The sequence below is a fragment of the Desmodus rotundus genome, chromosome 11 (assembly GCF_022682495.2).
Source record: "Desmodus rotundus isolate HL8 chromosome 11, HLdesRot8A.1, whole genome shotgun sequence".
Classification (NCBI taxonomy): Eukaryota; Metazoa; Chordata; class Mammalia; order Chiroptera; family Phyllostomidae; genus Desmodus; species Desmodus rotundus.
The window spans coordinates 94538662-94550825 of NC_071397.1; the positions used below are offsets into that span (position 1 = coordinate 94538662).

General features: G+C 36.6%; 1 protein-coding gene across 15 annotated transcripts in view; it reads left to right on the forward strand.

Annotated features, from left to right (window-relative positions):
• Positions 1–12164, forward strand: part of SCAF8 (SR-related CTD associated factor 8) — a 171622-nt gene that overhangs the window by 33129 nt on the left and 126329 nt on the right. For 14 of the 15 annotated variants that reach the window (XR_006654243.3, XR_006654245.3, XR_008425498.2 and 11 more), the window contains 5 exons: positions 5100–5261; positions 7738–7891; positions 8754–8884; positions 11240–11416; positions 11771–11850. Coding sequence is in view for 4 of the 15 variants with exons in the window: in XM_045188930.3 (XP_045044865.1) it covers positions 5100–5261; positions 7738–7891; positions 8754–8884; positions 11240–11416; positions 11771–11850 (704 nt within the window). In the remaining 11 variants the exon portion in view is untranslated. The remainder of the gene's footprint in view (positions 1–5099; positions 5262–7737; positions 7892–8753; positions 8885–11239; positions 11417–11770; positions 11851–12164) is intronic. The other variant, XR_008425497.2, reaches the window with a different exon arrangement.

A 12164-nucleotide genomic window follows, 5' to 3' on the forward strand; every position in this document is an offset into this window, starting at 1 on the left:
AGGGAGACAAAGTTGAAAGCTGCTGTCTTGTGCACGTTTGAGGTGACAAGATTGTAGTTCTTCGCCTCGTTTGTGGTCAGTGTAATGTTGGTGTCACAGTTTGGGGCAGGAGTACATAAGCCTTAACACTTACAGAATGGTACCATAGGAAATCTGTGCTGTCACTGAATTTACACGTTACTCTGCCCATGCTCACACGCCTAGTTCGAAGCAGAACCAGTTTTGAGCATCAGAGGTATGTGGCGTTACGATTCAGCAAGGTTGCAGTGTCTTCTTGAATGAAAGTAGACTGAGAAATGGGCGCGTGGGTCAGAGTGAGATTCCTGTCACTAAACTTGCTAGGTAACCTAGAGTAAATGAGTTAGCCTCTATGTGATTTGGTGTTTTTCTTTTAAAGTTTTTTCAATACTTAAAATATTTCTATAATAAAACATATTTTGAGATGAACAACTAGGGAATTGAGGCTAAGACAAGGGTAAAAATAAGTGTGCTGTGTGGGTTAGGTGAGCCAAAGTATAAAATAAAAATGGGGGTGGTTGGAAAATGTCATTGTTCTGAAGCCTTTATAAGTCTTTTTGAAAAGGTTCGAATGTGTAGAGCAGTGCTGCTTATACATTTTTGTGCAGAGGGATTACGTAGGGATTTCACTAAAATGCGGGCTGGGATTCACTAATGTGGGGCGGGGCCGAGATTGCATTTTGGACTGTTCCAAGACAGTGCCTTTGCTTCCAGTTCTGAAACGCTGGCTTGAGTAGTAAGGGTTTACAGGATAAGTGTGAATTTATGGATTAATGTGTTTTGACTGATTTGATTTGGGTTAAGGGCACTTTTAATTAGGTATTTCAGAATCTTTGGAGACTTTGAGTGAGCAAAATTATTTTATTGTGAGATAATTATAGAGCCAGTCTGAAGAAGCAAGTCAATATCTGAAAAAAAAAATTTTTTTTTTTGAAGTAAAGGGGTAGAATTTAATCTTCGTTTATAGGACACTGCAACATATGAACTTCCACAGAGAACGAGGAAACCTATTGAGAGAAGAAGCTTTGTATTGTATAATTTGGAACTGTTCAAGTAAAATTTTGTTGCAAAAAGTGCTAAAATAAACTATCCACATTTAAAAAGGTTTTAGAGAATGATAAGACAAACTTGTACCAAACATAATACACAGCAAACACCTTTATGCCTCAGCTACAAAATGTAAAAAACGTCCTAGGAGGGCCACCCTGAACTTGTAATATGCAACTTTGACAGGTAGTTTCTGGCACAACATTTTGATCTTCTTCCTCTAGCAGGGGTGTCCAATCTTTTGGCATCTTGGGCTACACTAGAAAAAGAAGAGTTGTCTTGGGCCACACATTAAATACACAAATGCTAATGAAAACTGATGAGCAAAAAAAGGTTTTAAGTGAATTTACAATTTCGCATTGGGCCACACTCAAAGCCATCCTGGGCTGCATGTGGCCCTGGGCCACGGATTGGACACCCCTGCGAGAAATGCTTCTCAGTCAAATATATTTATTGTTAATGAAGCTTTGTGATCATTTTCTTGGTCTTGTAGAGCTTTAATTTTGTCCACACTGCCACATTCTTTTATCATGCTAGGTCTCCCAATTTCATCTAGTTTGCCAGCAGCCTGAAAGGCATTTGAAATGCATCCAGAATAATTTTGGTATCCTTTGCAGTTACGGGGTCCAGCTTCAGCAATAGTTCTGTTATGTCACGGTGAACAAGATAAACAGTCTGTTCACCTGTTTCGTCACTTGTATAGATGGTTAAGCCCATACAGCTTCTTTTTCTGTCTTAGAGTCTGCCTCAGAGAGAAGGCCGAAGAGGAGTGACCTTCCTTAGTCATTGTGAGGGGGGGGATTTAAATGCTTTGTCCCCTCCCTCTCTATCCCCCTGTTTAAATCAGCGATTCCACAATGAGATACTGTAATGGTAAATTAGGTTGTAAATGTGTATTTTTAGTTAAACTTTGTATTTTGAGATAATTGTAGATTCACATATAATTTAATCAATAGTAGATTATAGTACAGAGTCTTAGATAAAGGTTACTTTAAATATATATTGTCCTAATATTACTTGTACTCGAGTTAAAATTGGAACCAGCATCAAAACTTTTTTACCAAGATGTTTTTTAGACTCTTAAGGACACATCAAATAGAATTTCTATGATTTAAGGGCAAAACATACAGTATATTACCAAAACTAAAAAACATCAGGTTGCTTTATGAGTACTGTTACTTTTTTTCACAAATTCAGTATATCACATATAGTTCAGCCTCAGGTATTTTACTAAGCTGTGTATAGATATTGGAATTGTTTAGCTTCGATTCATCAGACACTTTTTTTTTTTGTCTTGTCATCTCCATCCTCCCGCGGTTGTGCAGTACAGAACACGGTCACCTTGCCTCTCCTCCCCACTGGGCGGCAAGGCTCTCTGAGTGTGAAGAGGAGAGCGGTTAGTGATTCCCTAGTGTCCTCTTCCGGCTTAGGTGGTGTGGAAGCAGAGTTGCTCCTGTGGACTTTCTGAGGTTCCACGCTTTTTTTGAAAACTTGAATCGTCTGTCTTGAAAATGACATAGAAGTAGTTGTGTTTCAAAAGAAAATCCACTTGCTTTCTTCACTTATTTTATAGTTTTAAGTTACAGAGTGTAACGCTGTTTTCTTAGGAAATACTATGTGGTTGGTTCAAAGTTAGCAGTGAAGATCAATTAAGAGTATTGTATATGTTTAGTTCTCGTTAAACCTTCCTGCCCAGTCAGCACACCTTTTATTCACGTGGTGCCTGCATTCCCGAGGACTCCGGGACGATGTTGAAGAGCAGTGCTGAGAGGGGCGGCACACTTGACTGCCATCCGGCCTGGCCGTAGTGGGTGGCTTGCCTGGCTTGTCACTGTTACGCATAATCTTAGTTGGGTTTTTTATAGAGCCTGTGCCTCTGGACTGTGAACTTCACACGTGCTTTTCATTTTTTTAACTCCCTCCTCAATGAAACGGGAGGGCTGGAATGGTCCGGGGTCGCACATTTACTCTCCCCTCACTCCCCCACCCCGGCTGCTTAGGCTGTGGTTGAACTCCAGCCAGATGGGCTCTGGTTAAATAGTTTGCCCGGAGAGCGGACCTTGTTAAGGACAGCGCGCGGCTGCTGGCTGTCTCGGAGTGACCCCCTTCCAGAAGCAGGAGACCGTGGTCCTCCAGCACGCACTGTGAGGACTCGGGAGGGAGCAGGTGTGACTGCCCCGACAGCCTCTTTCCTTGCTCGCGGCCGTGCGTCGCCCAGTGCTGTGCGGTCAGCCACGAGCTCCTGTTTTTGCCGTTCTTCGGCACAGGCTTTTAGTAGCTGAGATTGGCAGTAACAGAGTCACTATAGAAAGTTTGTTTATATATTTCAAAGGATGTGGCCCAACTCACTTAGAGGGTCTTTTGTCAGAAAACTGACTCGCGATAGTATTCAGCTAACAACTTGGATAATATCAGAATAAAGTCACTCAAATATGTTTAAAAGTGCATTCTCTCAATTTGTTTATGCCTTCCTCCCCCCAAAAGGGTTATTTCTTTGTAACCTGAGTAATTGGAAATTATTACTATGTAGTTTGAAGGTTGTGTAGCTCAAAATTTAATATGACTTAGCTTTTTAAAAAATTATTCAAGGAGTAAAAAATACCTCATGACATTGGAAAGTATTAAGAATTCTTGTGTTTTTCAGTAGTGATAGAACTTGAAGAGGAAGTTGAAAAAACATGTCAGGATTTTCTTCACTGAGATGTATTTTTTTCCCTGACGAGGTAGATATTTCTTTGAATATATGGTAGTCAAGGGAGAATAGTCTTGGCCAGATACATGAACTGAAGGACAAATAGGCTAGATTTTGGAGGAACTTGGGGAAAACCTATTTCAGACTTCGAAAAATGATACATTTCAACAGAGCAGTTATTTCTGAACCTTTACGTAGGTAAAACCGGAAATTTTAATATCCAAATACACAGCCAGACTCTTGCAGTAGATGCTTGTGAATTGGTGCTAAAGGTCTCTTCCTTTTCTCGATTTAATAAAGGCCTTAAGGAAAAGGTTCTTAAAAAGGATTTGAAGGAACATATGAAATACCCTCTTTTTTTTTTTTCAGAGTGAAATCACTTATTTTATCAATTAAATATGCCGTTAGAAATATGTGTTTGTGTGTAGGGGTGGAATGAACATCCTTTTCTTATTGGTACTTGAGTTTCTACGAAGAGTTTTTCAAGAACACAATTTTGATTTGGTGCCATATATAATTTCTGGGAAATTACAGTACTTGGGTTGAAATCCCAATTAGACCCAAAAGTTGAACCTTCTCTTTGCAGCCATAGTTGTGTTTTCATCAACAGTGTGTTTTGGGAAGCAGGCTTTATTACGCTTCTGGGCATGAAGACAAACTAAGCAGTGAGCATATTAGTGAAAGGTTCTTTATTGCGCGCATCTAACTGGGTAAGCTTGGAAAGCTTCTGGCGAGAAAGTCGGAGACTTTATGTTTAGTTTGGGTTGTGGATACGAAGGTGAGAAACATTTATCATTGGAGTAGCTAAAACATTGTTTTTATAGAAGTGTCTTAACAGGTGTGGTATTTGAGAAAAGTATGGAAACTTCGGGATCAGTGTATTTAGAATGTTATAATTTGCCATTTGGTACTCGTTTCCACATTAGTACAGAAACCCTGCTGATACATGTTTCAAGTAAAATCTAAAGCACCATGGCAATGCTTTCTCTAGATCTCTTCTTTCCTGGATTTGCTGCTTCCTTCCATGTGGCTTTGCGAAATCATTAAGCAGAATTTTTAATTATAACAGTACCCTATTTATCCTTTTGTTTATTGTTGTTCAAAAGAGTTGCAGAACGCTATTTTGGAACTTAGGTGATGGGCAGTTGAATGAGTGTGTAAATTTTAAAGTAGGTACTTTAAAATTACCATTCTAGACAAAGATGGTATGGAATCGTAAATATTTGAATATTCCTTACCTCACCATGTTTTGTGTTTGTGTAGGATTTGTGATGATTTTCTATCAGGAATTTTCCCTTCTCATTGCCTTCCCTTCCCTTCCCACTCTTCTTTTTCCCATCAGTGCAAACCAGAATACAAGGTACCTGGACTTTATGTTATTGACTCCATTGTGAGACAATCTCGACACCAGTTCGGTCAAGAAAAGGACGTGTTTGCACCCAGATTTAGTAATAACATCATTAGCACTTTCCAGAATTTATATCGTTGCCCTGGGGATGACAAGGTATGCTTTTTTTTTTTTATTTCCCTTTTTGGTCTTAATGACACTCTTTAGATTATTTTAATTTATGATTTTATGTTTTCTTTCCTTTTAGTTACTCCAAATTTGAATATTTAGTTACTACACTATCTATATTCCTATTTGTCCTTAGAATCTTCTTAAACAGACCGGAGAGATGTAGTTGAGTTTGCTACTTTTTAATTTATTGAAACAATTGGTGTTAAAGAAACTCTCTATCATAAGCTTTTAGAATTACACTAAAAATTTATTTATTCATACACACAACCATTTCAGAATTTTCATTGTTTGACCTAATTTACCTATTTAGTGTCTGTGAAAGGCAGATTTGTGAAGCAATTAATAGAAAATAACTGCGTGTCAAAATTTTTTTAACAGTTTATTAGTGCTGGAAACCAGACTAGGTGGTGTAATGGTAAATTAGGTTGTAAATGTGTATTTTTAGTTAAACTTTGTATTTTGAGATAATTGTAGATTCACATATAATTTAATCAATAATTAAATTATAGGTCTGCTAGGTCTGAATGAATAAATATTCTGTACCACATAAAACAAAAGGCATTAGACCCTAAGGGAGAACAACAAGGGATTGTTTACCTTCATATATGCTCAAAGATATTAGAAGATTAATTATTTTGGGTGTTGATTTGGAAATTTAGTGTGCTCTTCTGACAGAGTTGATTGCAATATAGATTGTGTAGGAAAAGGTAAGAATAGATGAAGATTAGTGGTTGCTTTAAAGAAGAACCACAAAACTTAAAAGATTACCACAAATCTTTTACCTTGTGTTTAAAGTACAAGACCAGGTAGTTCTTATTTCTAGTAATAATAGTCTTTTTTTTAAATTAATTAATTAATTTCTTTTTAGAAAGAGGGGAAGGGAAGGAGAAAGAGAGGGAGAGAAACATCAGTGTGTGGTTGCCTCTTCCACACCCCTCATTGGGGGCCTGACCTGGCCCACAACCCAGGCATGCGCCCTGACTAGGAATCGAACCGGTGACCCCTTGGTTCGCAGGCTGGCACTCAGTCCACTGAGCCACGCCAGCCAGGGCTAATAATGATAGTCTTTAATTAGAAAAAAATCTTGTTATAATGGATATGTGGAGATATTATCGTATCATTGTTTTGTAAGCTATTCTTGGATATGCTTCTTGAGAAAATTTTTTTAAAAATTTGCTTCGGTATTTTGATAATTCTCTGCAGGCAAAAAGAATGCTTCTAATTTTAAGTTAGCTCTACTAAGTGGTTCTTAAAATAGATACCTTAGAATCCCACCTAAAATAATTCATCTAAAATTTTATGTGTTTTTTTTTTTAGGTAAAACACTTTGATTTAGAAATTTCACCAACTTGGACTTAGATTTCTATGCGTATTATGAACAAATCAGTGTTGGATTCGTAGACTTCATAATAACAATGTTTCTCACCCTCATTTATAATAGGGTTTATACAATAGAGGGTTTTTTTTAACCATAGAGGAAAGGTTACATTGATACTGTACTCTTAGTCATAAACTGGAGGCATTGTTTGTATGTAGGTAGATACTTAGAATACTTGCCAGAGACTGGCTAATTTTGAGTTACAGGATGAGTGTCTTGGGAACTGGAAGATTTTTTTCTATAAAGCAAAAAACTGTAAGGTACTTTTTAAGTGCTCACGTCATAGAATGGATAGTCAGTTGAGAAGGTATGAAGCATTTTATGTGTAATTTTCTGTGCTTCATTTGAAATACAAGAGTTTGCATGTTAATGTAGTTTGGACATAGTTTGAAATTCATCAGTGTAGTATTATAAGGGATTTGCAGACAAACCAGTTGTTTATTCTTAAAATTGCTTCTTTTACTGTTACAAATACATGTAACAGAACTCTCTTTTTACTTAATCTCAGTGTGTCATTTAAATTATTTTCCTAATGGAATAAGTGGTTACAATAATAACTAATACCTAGTGCTATTTACAGAACTTTTATATGCTGAACAGTTGTGAAAGAATATAAATTTGGTTAAATTCATATTTGAAGAACTAACCTCCCCTGTCCTTAGTTTTAAAATGAAAATTTGTCTTGATTTTACTTACTTGTTTAAAAGGTAAAGTTAAAATTAACTGTAACTTTAGTAGTGAAGTGAATCCTGACCTGCCTCAGCCTACTAGCTCTCCAGCAAGCCATTACCATGATCCCGTTCGACCTCACAGGAAACTGGGACCTCGTGGCCATTCCTGCCTTCTGCTAAATGTAGCTTTCATTTGCCTTGTATGTCTGTCAAAAGGAACCTGTTTCCCCCCCCTCCCAAGTGAGTTAAGGTTACCAAATGCAAAATTACAGAGGTTATTTTAGGGGTGGAAAGTCTAGTAGAAATTATTTTAATTTATCCCTGCCACCAACTACCCAGATAGTCTCTATAACGTGGCTGTGCTAAGGTTTGAAAGCAAAAATCAAAATGTCAGTTTTCTTTTTTCCTCTAGAGTAAAATAGTAAGAGTATTAAACTTATGGCAGAAGAATAATGTATTTAAGAGTGAGATTATTCAGCCTCTTTTGGACATGGCAGCAGGGATTCCTCCGCCAGTCGTCACCCCGGTTCTGGCCAGTACTACGGCTGCGATGAGCAACACCCCAGGTATGTTGCTTTGACGGAGACGTGTTTTCCAGATAGTCTACGCGTGCTTTTAGGTGATTATTCACATGGAAATTAGTAACTGGGCAGTGCAGGAGCATCTCTCTTAGCATTAGGTTACAGAGAAGAAAAGTAATTTGGAGGAAAAATAAAATCAGAAATGATATTTGTGTGTAATTTGTTTCTAAAAATTAGGAAGCTGAATACTTTTGGTCCCTAAAAACATAAAGGTAAAAAAGTTAGGGAAATTGGTGTGTCAGTTAGGTTTTTCCAGATTTAACTGCCTGTAATCTTTTAAATTTGCATACAGATCAACTTGATATTCACAGTATACTAGGGAGACTTTACATTATAAGGAACCGGAAAAAGTTATTTAATGGAGCCAAGAATGCTTTAGTAATAATCTCAATGTTTCCTGAGTTATTTAATTGACATTTATAATTTTTTTATCATCCAAGAATTACATTAGTTAACATTTTGGTATGTATTTAGTTCTTGGTATGCGTACACATAGATTTTTGAACAAAAATAGTTTTATATTATACTATTTTATAATTTTTCATTGAAGATTGTATTTTGTGTATTTTCTTATGTAATTGAATTTTCTTCTGTAGTAAGATTTAGAGTGACTGCTAAGTATTGTAGCCTCCTTTAAAGTAGTTAATTGAAGACAAGTATGGATGATCCTTTTGGTGCTTTACCCCACCTAATTCCGTTATGGGTTTTCAAAATGTGGACAATAAAAGAAAAATATTTATGTAAATTTGTATAGATTTGATTAAAGTGACAGCACATTTTTTTCTTTTCAAGTGTTATTTCTTTACTTACATATTTATTGGGGTGGGTATGATGTCTTTTTAAAAAGGAACTCCTGTGACACCTGTTACTCCAGCCAATGTGGTCCAAGGTTTGCCTGATCCGTGGGTATCCCAGATAGCAAATACAGATACGCTTACAGCTGTAGCTCAGATCTTGCAAAGTCCTCAAGGCCAGCAGGTGAGCAGCTTTTTTGTTACGTTGACAATGATTTAGAACTCAGTTTCCTAATGGATTGTTTTACCATGTACCACCTAAAGAGCATGTTTTTTTATTTTGTAAAAGTATCACATTATATATTATACTGTGTAACTTGTTTTATTCATTTAGTACTGTATCATGAACACTTTGATCATTAAAGATTGTTTTATAAAAAATTAATTTTATACCAAGATACTGACTTAGTGCACATAGTTTGTGTCAAACATTATTAGGAGCTATTGTTACTCCAGTAATGAGACAGGGAGGTCTTCTATCTTGGAGATGTCTTTCTAGTGAGTACCTTTGGGGATGACCGACAGTGAAAAAGTATAGATAGTAATATATGGCTTAAAATAGGGTAATCTTTAAAAAACATTTATTTTTTAAATCCTCACCCGAGGATATATTTATTGATTTTAGAGAGAGGAGAGAGGGAGATAGAGAAACATTGATGAGAGAGAAACATTGGTCAGTTGCCTCTCGTAGGCACCCAACCAGGGATTGAACTTGCATGCTAGGTATGTGCCCTGACTAGGGATTGAACCTGCATCCTTTTGGTGTATGGGATAATGCTCCAACCAACTGAGCCACCTGACCAGGGCAAGGTAAATCTTTAGAGTAATAAGCTAGGTTTGGGGGAAAGGGTCAGAATTGAAGAGGGTAGCCAAGATAACGTGTTTTTGAGGAAGTGGCATTTGAATTGAGACTTGAAACGGCAGGATATGAGGATAGCCCATCCTTAGCATCTCTTTTTTAACCTATCCTTTCAAAAGCAAATTACTTGTGATGTGTACAAGAAAACTTCTTGAACTCTTCTTTTTTCCCATATTCATGTGATGTAAGGTTTTGTTTAAGTATTATCTCAGTGAGGCCTTCAAACAGACCTTTTAAAACTGCAAATTCTACCTTTTACTCCCTTAGGTTCCTTTTCACTATCACCTGCCTTATTTTTTTCCTTAGTATTTATTATCTTCTGTTACGTTGTATAATTTCCTTACTTTGTTTACTCTTTCTCTCTTCCCACTGGAACGTATGCTGTGCAAGGGCAAGGATTTTTGTCTGTTTTGTTCATTGCTGTTTCTCCAGTTTCTAGGATATAGCAGGTGTTTAATATTTTTTCTTTTTTTGTAGAATGAATCACATATATTGGGTATACAAAAGATATTTTAGGGTTGAGTTGTCTGGAGGATGAGGTGGCCTGTGTGTGTAAGTTGTTAGAGACCACGTTGAAGTGGTAGATTCAAGTAGGGGGGCCTGGGTTCTCTAGACATAAATGGAGGAATGAGAAGTAGAGGATATGCTAAGTAGTGGGGAACTCCAGAGATTTTTATGGAGAATCCACATAATCTGAACAGTATTTCAATGAATGGGAGAGGAGAGAAGCTCTGAAGACAGGGAGTATCTTATCTTTCAGTAACAGTGATAGTGGAAGAGAAGTAATAAATATGTGAAAAATTACAGGGCTAGGGACTCTAAAAGGACATTTAATCTCAAAAAGGGACCATTCTAGACTTTTAAAAATATAAAAACCAATTTAATTGTAGTCATAGATCGGATGTAATTTCTACACTTTTCAGACAGCTGGGAAAATGAATTGATAATACATAAAGTTATTCAATTATTATAAGTTGAACTTAAAGAGTACAGATGTCTTGTTTAGCGGTAACTTTGCTATTTTTATTTTTCTTTTATTCTAAACTGATAATTTTTTAGATTTATAACTTGGTTTAGGTCTTGATTAGAAAAGTTCTAATTACTTCTAAGATGTGCTCAGGGTTTACCTAACTACAAAATATCTTCTATTTTTTAGGAGGGTGGGTGAAGAGAAGGAAAAGGGGTTACTTTAAACTCTTGTTGCACTGTTCACCTTTAGTTTCTTTAATTTGGGGCTCTGCTTCAAGGACAGATTTCTTCACTTTCTTGCTTTGAGGAAATGTTATCATATCAGATGACAGATCTGAAAGATAGCAGTTGTGCTCAGTGCTTGTCTTTTTACAGAGATTAAGAACTTAATTGAAGAAAGGATGAAAAGCTTAGTGAAAAAGTCCATCTGCTTACTGATGAGTTCTTTATCTGGTTATCATTTGAATGAACACTTGCTTGTTTAAAATTTTCTGACTTTCCAGAAGCAAGACAAATTTAATAAGGAATGTGCTATCTCTGGCACAGAAAATCTATTTTTTAAAAAATTAAACTGTTATTTTGAGTTAGTTCATATTTTTTCTATCTCCAAAGACTATAATGAATTTTATTGAGTAGATGTTTTAGATAGGCATTCTTGTAGATAAAACCCAGCCCCTGTTTGTATTGATTTTCACTTTGTTTCCCTACCAGTTTCAGCAGTTAATACAGACCTTACAGATACAACAGCAGAAGCCTCAGCCCTCCATTCTGCAGGCCCTGGATGCTGGTCTTGTTGTTCAGCTGCAGGCTCTGACCGCACAGCTCACAGCTGCAGCTGCAGCAGCCAACACCCTCAATCCCTTGGAGCAGGGAGTGTCTTTTAACAAGGTAGGAATGAAGGGACCAGATCTGTGCTGTGTGAAGTATGGGGTTTTATGCATTGTCACGTGGGTTCTAATTGCATGTTAGCATGTTAGTATTTATACTGTGTCATGCTTTGTTCTGTTACATAAGGCAGTGTATGTCAGAGTACTTCAAAGAAAAGTAAAGATCCACTCAATAAAATGTCTTATTATAGTAAAACATAAAATGATATGAAACATTTCCATATTGAATAATGCAGATAAATTAGTGGGATGTCATTGACCTTTAAATAAAACACCATTTGTAACATATTTGTGAGAAGCACTTTTTAATCTGTCTCTTTTCTCCTTTTACTCCTTTATCCCCCAACCCCCTTAGAAGTTGATGGATAGGTTTGATTTTGGGGAAGATTCTGAACATAGTGAAGAACCCAAAAAAGAAATTCCAACTTCTCAACTGTAAGTATCATTATGTTTTTCTCTATAACCATAATTTTTTCCTAATTTTTATAAACATTGGATGGGATGATGCATTCTGAACTACTAGGTATACTTTGAATAAGTTAGGCTATTATTTCAGAACAGTCTCAGGACCCGGGCATTTGCTCTAACATTGCGGAACGACGGTAGGGCTGCTGTCTTGTTCTCGTTGCCTTGCTGTGTTATTTGTGACTCAGATCTTTGCACATAGTTGGACTGTATCAAAAGTCTTTATAGAAATATTGATAAATCTAGTTGTGGGATTCTCTGTCTGTATTAGGCTTTAAGTTACT